At 33.7% G+C, this 13,808-nt stretch overlaps 1 protein-coding gene across 1 annotated transcript; it reads left to right on the forward strand.

Annotated features, from left to right (window-relative positions):
* Positions 1 to 1,952: 1,952 nt before the first annotated feature.
* Positions 1,953 to 12,574, forward strand: LOC139493988 (mucin-4-like). Its single transcript, XM_071282156.1, has 4 exons — positions 1,953 to 2,188; positions 3,080 to 3,325; positions 4,289 to 4,318; positions 8,742 to 12,574. The coding sequence occupies exon 4, from the start codon at positions 8,777 to 8,779 to the stop codon at positions 12,572 to 12,574; it is 3,798 nt and encodes a 1,265-aa protein (XP_071138257.1). The 5' UTR covers positions 1,953 to 2,188; positions 3,080 to 3,325; positions 4,289 to 4,318; positions 8,742 to 8,776.
* The last annotated feature ends 1,234 nt before the right edge of the window (positions 12,575 to 13,808 follow it).

Here is a 13,808-nt window from a genome sequence, read left to right on the forward strand (position 1 = left end):
CGGTACATATAAACAATGCGAAATTATTACTAAATGCAGAACAAAAAGTGTAGTAAAGAATTCGAACTTTTCTAATGAACAGCGTTGAAAACATTTTGCATTACATTTTTAAAATTATATGACCTTATATAATAGTTATTGACAAAAAGTGTTTTCAAGCTCGAGAGAGTTTTTAAACCCGATTGTAAAATCTCAACAGAATTATTAAATAATAACTTTACTATTTCTAATGCCTTTATAGATGTACCTGTAAATGAAATTCCTTGCTCAGAAGGCAAGTTGTTTATATTGTTTACGTTATGTCAAGTATGTGGTATATATATAGTCATTGTTTTTATGTTATTATATTTTGCTGAATTTTTGTCTTAATATTTGTTTTGCATTCTTTTCGCTCGCTGATTAGACTTTATACTTACTTTCTATTCGCCAAAATGTATTTCTATCATAATAAAAAAACCAAATCCCCATTTTGAAATATTGCTTATGAGACACTTTTTGAAAATAACCTTTATCTACTCTATGGAAATGTTATTTTATTTTATAATCAGCACTACAAAGTAAAAGAAAAGAAAACTAGAAATAAACGTGTAGAGTAACTTTTGTTTCAGTAGAAATCAATAGCATATGATTGTCATCTAAAATATATCTATCCTTTCGTCTATAATCTTTAAAAAACAATCTCACTTTTATAGTAATTAAAGTCATCATAGATACTAGAATTAAAATTTCGTATACAAAAGACTGATCATTGACGCTCCAATAAAAAACGATTAAAAAGAATTAAAAAATAAGAAGTTGAAGAGCGTCGACGACCAAACAATTCCGACAGTTTTTACCAAATATAGTTAAAGTGTCTATTCCTGGAGTAGAAAATCCTTAGTATTTCGAAAAATTCAAAGTGGGTTACGTTCGACTAGTTTATATTGTTGCCATTCAAATGATGAATCATGTCAACACAGAGGGTTACAGATAAAATATAATAAGTTTGCTGACTTAATGAAGAAATGAAATTATTTTCTGCCCAAAATCACTAAAACTGGTGGACATCTTAATTGGGTTCCATTATAAAGCAGTTTTTAGTACAATCGGCAAGGGACTCGTAATGTAAGTATAGGTTTGTTCAATCATACACGCATTCTCTTGTCATTTATACTTGTTGTTATTTTTTGTTTATTTTGTCGCAAATCATTTATAAAGGCAATAGTATATACCGCTGTTTGAAATTAATTTGATTTACATGACAATAGAGTTTTGAATCAAATATTTATTAATCTAATGTTGCGTTACTTTTGCAGGTCAAAATGAACAAACAGGTAATTTTATTCATACAAAACACTCCAAGTTATACGTCTGGTATCTTCTTGATCTTAGTGCATTTATTTTTAGACACAAATGAAAAAAGGAAAACGTTGTATCATTGACAATTTATTCTAAGTCATCGTTGACCCATTTAAATGTATATGAACATGTCCTAAGATATTATTAAGCAGATATCCTATGGTCACCAATAAGACAAATGTTCACCTGACGTAGATTGGAGGAAGTAAAATGTCGCTGTATGGCCTTTTATATGGGTAAAACATATACTGTATATTCTAAGTATTTAAAGATTCTGAATCTGACACCTGTCAAATTCAATATGTTGGTCAATAATCAGAGTATTTATCTGTTATCTTGTTATCTGATGATCAAATAATGTTCTAGTGCGTTAAAATAATATAACATAATTTATATTGGAATTTATAGTATTCTCTTGTGACCAAATTGATGCTTAATAATTTGTCAGCTTTTGGTGGGTTTAACAATAATGAATTATTTTATTGTTCCAGTATTCAACTTTCCTTTCATTCCATTAAAATGCCATAGATAAGGCCTTATGTAGACGAATCATTTGGCTGGCGTCACATATTATAAGCTTGATATATTTACTACATAGTGCTATAAAATCCCCATTGTATTCATCATATTACATCATTAGTAGATTGTGGTATACCGGATTTCCAACTTAGAGCGGACAATGAGTGTGTGTCGTTGGCGCCATTGGACACTTTTGAAACAACTGAAGGAAGCGCACTTATATATAAATGTGCCAAACTCCAGGAAGGTGTGATATCGTTCAATAATTATTGCCCTGTGGAAGTTTGTCAGGCAAATGGAACATGGAGTCCTGCTTATGTATCATGTGCAGGTATTGACAAAATATTTAGAATTGGTTTTAAATAAACCAAATGGATCTATATTTGTAAGTTTTACTGTCCTTCTGGAATCTTTCGCCCCTCTTCTATTGATATGAAAAAGGAGATGTGGGATAATTGCAAATGAGACAGAGCCTTAATGAAATGAGAGCAAGCAACGATATGTAGACCTACTTTGAAACCAAATATTTATATCAAATAAAATAAATAATAGTAATGGTTTAAAGAAATATATGGTAGCAATAAATCCCTGACTTAATAAATGCAATGATAACGTTCGTTAAAATTTAAAACCTAAACACTGGCTTCTTTCCACTTACCGTCTTCTGTCTTATTGAAGAATAGTTTGAAAGTAGGACAAACTCTTCTATAAAATGCATGCATGCGGTCTTACAAAAATATTGACTTGAAAAGAACACCTTGGTAAGATAAACGTCACCCTTGTCTTAACGAGGAACATAAATAGTGAATAAGGCATGAGCTGATAATGATTTTTACTGTGTAAGTCGCTACACATTCATAGTAAAAGTTGGGATTGAAATCAAGTGAACACGGAATTAAATGAATCGTTTTGCTACTTAGTATTAAAACCATATAAATTAGGTTAATGTAGACATGCATATTGTATGTCGGTGTTTCGCCCCTTTGAAACATTGCCAGTAATTTCAAAATGCATTATTCGATCAATATAGTGGGTATTGTTTTTAAGTCGAAAACGTTTCCACAAGTTCCTACTAATGAACGTTTGAAGTGGTAACGATGAAATATCTGAATTCTACAATAAATTTCTAAACCCTCCTGACATATTCTTTGGAATATCAAATAGGCACCACCTTTATTTCGTTTCGGTGATCAGTTTGACGTTGTTTGTTTTTGTTCTACAGAAAATGAATGCTATGTCGGCGGTAAAAGTCGAGAGTATAAGGGTAAAAGAATATGCACGTCGAACGGATTGCAGTGTAAACCATGGAATGAACTTAAAGACAAAACCTTTTACTTACATTCATTTTCTGACGAAACCATTCAGTCGGCTGGTTCATACTGCAGAGACCCGGATGGAGAAAGAGGGTCACCATGGTGCTACACTGATAATGTTTTGTGGGATTATTGCAGTGTTCCAAAATGTTCAGGTAACCGAATTAAATTCCATCATAATTAAACTATTAATAACTATCGATAATATGAACAGATATTTTAAATCTGAAATGGGTATAAAACTAATTCAGACAATTTATATTTTGATCAAAACCATATCACATGATCTGAAGGTAAAGGGATAATCTGCCTGTTTGCAAATATATATAATTCGCTATCAATCAAGATCTATCATACAAACAGAAAAAAATAAAATGAAATTGCAATAAAAATCAGTGATGGTTCTGTAGGGAAAACGGCACTAATACATTTTCCCAGCATTAGGTTGGCCTTTTGTGTACCCAAGACAGGTGAAAGAAGTCAACTTAGGAGCGCCGTGATTGGATGTAAGGGTACAATATATTTTTTTGTATTTATCTATGAATAACTGCAGTGTTTATATTTACAATATAAATTTTAAAACCTATTGAAATATTTTCTAGAGAATTATTCGAAAAGGCTTTCAAAATTTTATAAATTTGCTGCAAAATGACGGTTGGCATGGATAACATAAACAAGCTCCGTTGAAAGTTGGTCATAATACTATTTGGCTTCAATTTTTAAAATAGAGTAATTAAGTACTAACACCACACATAACTGTTTTATCCAGGTTTTTATTATAAAAAGTGGTAAAATTAGAAAATGTTAGTATTGTCGCCTATGGCCGAATAAATAGTACCGTTTTCCCTGTAGGAATTTATTTTACCCGTAGAAACGTTTATCGCGATAAATCCATTACGGCATTTGGAATGGTTTAAAAATAAGACGGAAAAATATGTCAACAATCATCAGATTAGAGACAACATTTGTTTTATTTTGCCGCCATGGAACTTTTTAAACTATTTTGAATGACGTTATGACATAAAATTTTGCATTGAAAAAAAAATTAACACTTACACACAAGTCTAAATCAATTGATGCTATCTCTAAAATACAAACACTGATCTTTATTATTTCAGATATTCTTACTGAAGAGTTCATTTGCAGAGGTTTGTATATATAATTAATTTGGGAATTTTTGATTGATTAAGTTATACATGATTAAGAATACTTTTTTTAATTTACTTTAGAGTATTTTTGTAGATACAGTTTAAAATAGCTCTACACACACATCCTTTGCTTTCCATTCTTTGGTTAAGAGTGTTCTGGATATGGTTATATATGTAAATACCTCAAAGGCTCTTAATCAGTCACGTTAAAAAAATGATTATGTATTTCCAATGCATATTAACTCAAAACATAATAGACATTACATTGCTGTGAACCTTCCAACTTCGTCAAACAATCCATTATTTAGTTTAGTCGTTGATGAAATTCCAAACACTGCTTTAAGACGCCTGTTTATTACTATTTAAAAAACACCAGGAAAACGGAATAAGCAAGTAACTTCTAACAAAAATGTTCCTATGCGATCTCCTGCTTTGATCGTGCAGTCCGTGAATGGTGTATTGTCCCAACACAAATATGTATGATGTATGTTGTAATGTTATAGGACACGGCCGACACTCGGCTAACCGAGAGATTGGTCGGTTAATCTATATTGAGTATGCGGCTATTTCGGCAGTGGGTCTGTTAATCGGGTTGGCTAAAGTCTGTTAATCAGGTGTTATCGAGAAAATCATTGTAAACTCAGAATGTTTCTTTGTATAACCTTTTAAATATATGTTTATCATAAAAAATATTTATGTCTGACAAAACTATTCAATGTACTGAATCCAGTGGTGTAATTATTATTTTTCTAGCTTCTATGTACGATCTATAAAATGAAAAGGCAAATTACTCATCAGTAAATTTATACACATTTTACACACACAAAATGTACACAAAATGACACTTGGGTTGAATTTACTTGCATGCACTATTTTGAACATCGAAAAAAGACAGGCATTATGAGTGTTAACCAAATTGATATCATTTTGTGAAAAATCTACACGAAAATCTGTATTTTGGTGACATAAATCAATCTTTATTAAAAATCTGGTCTGTAAATGGGTCGGATGTATAAAACCCGGTCTGTTAATTAGTCTGTTAAGAGTTATGAATGACAATAAAAGTATAATTTTATTACTTTATGGTGTGTTCATTTGGTAGGCTCAAGACGAGCGGCTAAAATATACGGAAACAACACTTGAGCAATGGAACATAAAATATATACGGAAACAAAACATGAGCAATGGAATATAAAATATACGGAACAAAACACATAAACAATAACAATATAGGCAATGGATATTGAAAATTGATAAAAATGGTTTCAAAAAGTGTTAAATTAAAGTAAAATTGATTTTATCCGAGAATGGTCGCATATATCATGTGGACTCTGTTTAATTGTCATGAATGACACCAATTTGTCATCTACATTGGTAACCAGTATATAAATCAGAGATTAACGTCGTAATGTAACTAAACATCAGTATATTGGGATGCCTAAATATAAAGAATAGAGAAAGAATAATGGGTAAGATAAATAAAATGTAGAGAAAAGTAACATAACCATTTAAAGAATACAGAAATAAACAACATCCCCCAATCCGTACCCTCATGGTATACACGAGAATCTGGATGGAGATACAGAATACAAAATAAAAGGACAGTAGAGAGTGATGCATTGCTAAAAAAGAGAAGAAAACAAATTGTTTAAGAATAAAGACATGAAACCCCCCTGGGTGTTGAAACAGTAACGGATTGCGATGTACTCATATTGGTGACAAATGCTTGACGTTTACATGTGGACACCTGCAGTTCTCCTCTGCACATATGTAGAAAAGGAACTAAACGGAATAAAGTGAATTAAATTTTAATACAACCAAATGTAGCTGCATTCGCTCCTTTCCATTTACTTCTTTAGAATGATTTGTAAACTACAGATGATTAAGTAATACAAGAAAAAAAAAAACAATTGGATGATGCTGAGGAATTAGGATTAAGGTGGTACCGAACACTTTCACTAAAATCAATGTGGTTCGTTTAATTTGGATAAAAGTTTAAAAAGTATTTAATTTGAACCTTTAACAGAAATATAAAAATTTCAAAAAATTTGAACCAGCGTTTTGTCAGAAAAATTAACTGGTTATATAGCAGTTTGACAAACACCAATTTTGATCTTCGAGAAGCTTATTATTCCCTTTACAACACAACGTAATTAAAACGTATCACTGACTTTACAGAGTTATCTCCCTGTAGTGTTGGGTACCACCTAAACGCCCAGTGACAAATGTCATGTGCATATGAAAACGACAACACGTTATATATGTACCCTGTGTTGTATTAGAAAGACACATTCAATCGGATTTGAGAACATGCTACTTTGAGCAGACCCAAAAATTAAGGCTGATTGAAATCGTTAATTCTAAATTCATGCATATTCCAGCGACCAACCCAGATCACGCTATATTGAAGTGACACACTCTTGAGTAAAATGCAAAGAAAGTCAAAATAAAAATGCTTTTACTGGAAGGATAGTGTTGCATCGTATTATTATTTTTTGTCGAGCCTTCGACTTTAGTCGAAAAAGCGAGACTAAGCGATCCTACATTCCGTCGTCGTCGGTGTCGTCGTCGTCGGCGGCGTCCACAAATATTCACTCTGTGGTTAAAGTTTTTGAAATTTTAATAACTTTCTTGAACTATACTGGATTTCTAACAACCTTGGACAGAAGCTTGTTTATGATCATATTAAGATAGTATCCAGAAGTAAATTTTGTAAAAATAAAATTCCATTTTTTCCGTATTTTACTTATAAATCATGGACTTAGTTTGTTCTGCGGGGAAACATTACATTCACTCTGTGGTTAAAGTTTTTAAAGTTTTAATAACTTTCTTAAACTATCCTTAGTTTGTACCAAACATGGACAGAAGTTTGTTTATGATCATAAGATAGTATCGAGAAGTAAATTTTGTAATTAAGTAAATCCATTTTTTTCCGTATTTTACTTTTGAATGGACTTAGTTTTTCTGCGGGGAAACATTACATTCACTCTGTGGTTAAAGTTTTTAAAAATTTAATAACTTTCTTAAACTATCCTGGGTTTGTACCAAACTTGGACAGAAGCTTATTTATTATCATAAGATAGTATCCAGAAGTAAATATTGTAAAAAGATTACTCCATTTATTCTGTATTTTACTTTTAAATGGACTTAGATTTTCTTCCAGTTAACATTACATACAGTCTGCAGTTAAAGTTTTCAAAACATTTATAAGATTCATTCACTATCCTAAATTTTTACTAAACTTGGACAGAAGCTTCTTACAATCATAAGATAGTATCAAGAGGAATATTTTTATTGATTTTTTTCCTCATTTTTGTTGAGCCTTCGATTTACAGCAAAAGTAGGCGAGACACTGGGTTCCGCGGAACCCTGACAATATTTTTTTTTACTCAAGAACATCTCATTTTTAACATTTTCAATGGGAAAATATAAAGGTAGCACAACTATTTTCGTGGCTAAATAACTCTTAACTGACACAATTTCAATTGTCCAACCCATTAACAGACTTTATTCACATAATTTTCACTAAAACGTGGTATTACTCACGTTATATTACAATTATGAAATATTTACTAATGTCAATTTATATTTAAGAACCAAAGTAGTATTTTGTGTCTTTTAAATGATATCAAAAATTGTTTGTTTCGCCTTTTATTAAAAAATTGCTATGCGTGTAATCATAAATCTACATACTTGCGCGACGCCTTTTACTTTTACTGAAAACTGCGCAGACTATGAAATGTTTTTAAAGGTGGAAAATGTTCTTTGATAGATATCATTTTGTCAGACACTTTTCTGTTTTTGATTTAATTCTTATAATATGCCAAAAATCTGTATATTTGATCGAGTTTAACATTAAATTGTGCGTTTTACTCTTAACAGACGTATAGCCAACCCGATTAACAGACCCACTGCCGATATAGCCGCATACTCAATATAGATTAACCGACCAATCTCTCGGTTAGCCGAGTGTCGGTCGTGTAGGAAGGGTTGTGGTGTAATGGGAATGGTATATCGTCCCAACACAAATATGTATGATGTATGTTGTAATGTTATATGAAGGGTTGTGGTGTAATGGGAATGGTGTTAGGTGTACAATGAATGCTATATTTCATTTTTTTCAAATCAAGCTTTGCATAAGACAACATATTGATATTTACATATACCTTACTTTCGTTACATTAATAGTAATTATGTTCTGCAGTGCTAATGATTTATAATTCATCATGTTCAAATGGGTCGAATGATGTGATGTGTAATGGTGTATAATTATGTATGATGTGAGAGGATGATAACACCATTCAAACACTGAAGTTAACTGTATAAGAAGTATATTTAGTGCCTACTTTTTCTTATTACTACAACACAAACATGAACTTCTATGTTTTTAAAAAAATATTTTATTGTATTTCTTTCTTTAAAGAGACTGAAGCCACAACTGTGACGATACCGTCTAATATGTTAGATACCACAGTGGTATATGCTCCACGATTGGAAATAGAAAACAACCAACCGGCAGATCAAGAATTCATCACTTACGTTACAAAAATCGTCGATGACAAGAAAGTTACGAGACCTGATAACTTAGAACAATCAACTTTCTACACTACAGCTTCACCAACGACTAATGCTCAAGACATGTATTCTGCTAACTGGTTTGCAACTGATAAGATCCAAACAAATGATGATTTACCGCATCAACTTCAAACAGCAGAAACAACAAAAGTTGTCGAGTCTTCTAAAACTGGTTGGCATGTGGAAACTGGTGAAAAATATCAAACAAAAGAGTTGGTGGAAACTAGCAAGCAATTAACAACTTTTCCCTGGAAAGACGAAACTGAATATTTTCAAATATCCAGTGCGCTGGATACTACTACTGCAACTTCCCAAATGACAAAGAAAACGGCTGGTGCGCAGGTTCAGACAAATGGAATAAAATACGAAACTAAGCCGGCTCACATATCAGAGGCTACGGATATTTCAAAAGATGAAACAAAGCCGGCTCACATCTCAGAGGCTACGGATGTTTCAAAAGATGAAACAAAGCCGGCTCACATATCAGAGGCTACGGATGTTTCAAAAGATGAAACAAAGCCAAGTCTAATATCAGAGGCTACGGATGTTTCAAAAGATGAAACAAAGCCGGTTCACATATCAGAGGCTACGGATATTTCAAAAGATGAAACAAAGCCGGATCATATATCAGAGGCTACGGATATTTCAGAAGATGAAACCAAGAAGGCTCACATATCAGAGGCTACGGATGTTTTAAAAGATGAAACAAAGCCGGCTCACATATCAGAGGCTACGGATGTTTCAAAAGATGAAACAAAGCCGGCTCACATATCAGAAGCTACGGATGTTTCAAAAGATGAAACAAAGCCAGCTCACATATCAGAGTCTACGGATGTTTCAAAAGATGAAACAAAGCCGGGTCAAATATCAGAGGGTACGGATGTTTCAAAAGATGAAACAAAGCCGGCTCACATATCAGAGGCTACGGATATTTCAGAAGATGAAACAAAGAAGGCTCATATATCAGAGGTTACGGATGTTTTAAAAGATGAAACAAAGCCGGCTCACATATCAGAGGCAACGGATGTTTCCAAAGATGAAACAAAGCCGGCTCACATATCAGAGGCTACGGATATTTCAAAAGATGAAACAAAGCCGGCTCACATATCAGAGTCTACGGATGTTTCAAAAGATGAAACAAAGCCGGGTCACATATCAGAGGGTACGGATGTTTCAAAAGATGAAACAAAGCCGGGTCAAATATCAGAGGCTACGGATGTTTCAAAAGATGAAACAAAGCCGGCTCATATATCAGAGGCTACGGATATTTCAAAAGATGAAACAAAGCCGGCTCACTTATCAAAGGCTACGGATGTTTCAAAAGATGAAACAAAGCCGGCTCACATATCAGAGGCTACGGATGTTTCAAAAGATGAAACAAAGCCGGCTCACATATCAGAGGCTACGGATGTTTCAAATGACGAAACAAAGCCGGCTCACATATCACAGGCTACGGATATTTCAAAAGATGAAACAAAGCCGGGTCACATATCAGAGGCTACGGATGTTTCAAAAGATGAAATAAAGCCGGCTCACATATCAGAGGCTACGGATGTGTTAAAAGATGAAACAAAGCCGGCTCACATATCAGACGCTGCGGATATTTCAAAAGATGAAACAAAGCCGGCTCACATATCAGAGGCTACGGATGTTTCAAAAGATGAAACAAAGCCGGCCCACATATCAGAGGCTTCGGATGGTTCAAAAGATGAAACAAAGCCGGTTCACATATCAGAGGCTACGGATGTTTTAAAAGATGAAACAAAGCCGGTTCACATATCAGAGGCTACGGATGTTTTAAAAGATGAAACAAAGCCGGCTCACATATCAGAGGCTTCGGATGGTTCAAAAGATGAAACAAAGCCGGCTCACATATCAGAGGCTACGGATGTTTCAAAAGATGAAACAAAGCCGGCTCACATATCAGAGGCTACGGATGTTTCAAATGACGAAACAAAGCCGGCTCACATATCACAGGCTACGGATATTTCAAAAGACGAAACAAAGCCGGCTCACATATCAGAGGCTACGGATGTTTCAAAAGATGAAATAAAGCCGGCTCACATATCAGAGGCTACGGATGTTTTAAAAGATGAAACAAAGCCGGCTCACATATCAGACGCTGCGGATATTTCAAAAGATGAAACAAAGCCGGCTCACATATCAGAGGCTACGGATGTTTCAAAAGATGAAACAAAGCCGGCTCACATGTCAGAGGCTTCGGATGGTTCAAAAGATGAAACAAAGCCGGTTCACATATCAGAGGCTACGGATGTTTCAAAAGATGAAACAAAGCCGGCTCACATATCAGAGGCTACGGATGTTTCAAAAGATGAAACAGGTACATCAACAAATATCACAGGTTTAGAACAATTGATGACGACAAAGATCAATGAAGCTTCTGAGAATTCCCGCGTAAACAAAGTTACAAAGGATCTTATATCTGTTCAGTCAGCAACAGTGGATAATATACAAACAGTCCATAGTACTAAATATTTGCCAGATCATGATTTAACTACACTTGATGAAGACATTGATACTATGAGGATAAAAGTAGGCAGAACAGAGCATCCAATTTTCTTCATATCACAAAGTATCAAAGGAACTCCAACTAACAAAGCTGTTGAAAGAACTTATAAATATCTGTCAAAAGGAACCGAACAAACTGAACCGAAAATTGGAATGTATACTGAAGTACCTGAAAGTATGCATACGATAACTGATGATATTTCATCAAAGACGACAGCTCCAATAGATGGACTACTACATACTACCGAAATGATAGAGATGGTAAAACATATCAAGCAGGATACAACTACTGATAAAGTTATAGATTCAGATCAGCATACATTTAAAGAAAACATTATAAATCATATAAATGATAATAATGAACAAACAACAGCATTATATGACCGCATTGTGTCTGTTAGCGCAATGACATATAACAACAACCTTGGAGATGAATCAAGTAAGGAGGCTAGAACGTTCCCTCTACTTGACGGTAATATTGCAAACGATGCTAACGACACAAACGTTGATTATGAACATGGATCTTCTGTGAATGAAAGGCAAAGAGATAGCGTAACCGCAAATGCACAAGCTGTTACAATCCAGAAATATCAGTTGGGAGATACATCACGAAATACTATGTCGTCTTCTCATTTCGTATCAACGATAGATGATCCAATTACGAAACAGATAGAAACTAATTCCAATAATCAACACAAGATAGAGGCTTCTACAGACAACATTTGGACTAGACAGTCTATTGATAATAATCGTGTTCATATGGCATCTTCATCTAGTTCTCATGAAGACACAACACCCGAATCAAAACCTAAATTAGAACACCAAATAGATAAAGCGATAACTTTCAATTCCACAACAAATATTAAATCTAAACCATATAAATCCGAAACGGCTTCAAATAACTTTATTAAATGTCAAACAGGAACTGTATTATTTACTCAATTTAGGAAGTCTGCAGTTCAGTCTCACCAAATCCAACGTGTTTTAAGTCGGAGCAACATTCTGGATTGTGCCCGGATATGTCGTAGTAACTCTGATTGTGTGTTATTTAGATATCTAGCGGATGAGTGTACTATTTTTGGATCGGATTATATGGGAGGTGGAACAATCGATTGTTCATCTGGCCAGTCATGTTACAGAAGAATCAACTAAACCAACATGGTCGACGTCTTTTGGTATCAATGTAAGGGTCATTAACTGTCATTAGCGACAGAACATGGCGATCGGAAGAAAGCAATTCAAATATACATACAGTCTTACTTTTAATCTATATAATTGTGTTTAGTACAGATGTCTGCACAATAATTTAACTTTTTATATAACTAATAAAGGACAGTGATGTTGATTGAAAAATTTCACCATCTCAGACCCTTATGTTTTCCATATGATTATTAATACCATTAATTAACACGTTCCTGATTGAATAAGGTACCGATATATTGATACAAATAATACTTGTTACATTAGTACCTTATCTATCTGTACGTTCCTTTAAAGTCCGGCGCACCACCAAGCAGTTTTTTTTTAACAATTTGCTATACACGGGTCATAAACACACTTAAACTTCGTCATTACACCGAGATTGAAATTACTAAATGATCCTAAATGAAATCACTGACCTAAAAATGAATATCAGCATGTTCGATTGTAGCAAGAAAACCAGGACAGATTCAAACAGGAAGCTTTTAAGCAGTATTTTGTGCACTTTATATTCATCATGACTTTACCAAATGCCAACACGTATAATAAAAACACACGCTGAAAGAAAGGTGAAGGTGCTTTTATTCAGTCAAGGACCCGCGTGTTCTAGTAAATTCTAAAAACTTACAAGCCAATGAGAGAATCAGCCCTTCTGTATTGATAATATGTTTTGAATGTCATTGGATAGTTTTGTGTTTTAATCGATAAAAAGTTAATGTTCGTAGAGACACTATTGAGAAACTGTTTTTTTTCACATACTTAAGTGTTTGAGTTCTTACTTTTCAAATCCCTTAAGTAATTTTAAAGATTTTGTGTCGAGTTTTAAGATTTTGAATTCTAAAATGCCTCAACGTCTGAAATTCATGATTTTCTACCCCAGAAATAGATACATAGCTTATTTGGAAAAACCTTTCACAATTTTGGGGCTTCAATGCTCTTTTACTTCATAGAAACTTTTTTAATTCGAGCCCTCGTATGGGTCTTTTAATGTCCTTTAACTTTACTTTCCGCTATATAGATGATGTTCTCTCACTAAATAATTCAAAATTTGGTGAATATGTTGAACGCATCTATCACATCGTACTAGAGATAAAGGATACAACAGATACAGTTAAGTCGGCCTCATATCTTGACTTACATAAAGAAATTGGCAACGAGGGTCGGTTGAAAACAAAACTTTACGACA

The sequence above is a fragment of the Mytilus edulis genome, chromosome 11, assembly GCF_963676685.1.
Source record: "Mytilus edulis chromosome 11, xbMytEdul2.2, whole genome shotgun sequence".
Classification (NCBI taxonomy): domain Eukaryota; kingdom Metazoa; phylum Mollusca; class Bivalvia; order Mytilida; family Mytilidae; genus Mytilus; species Mytilus edulis.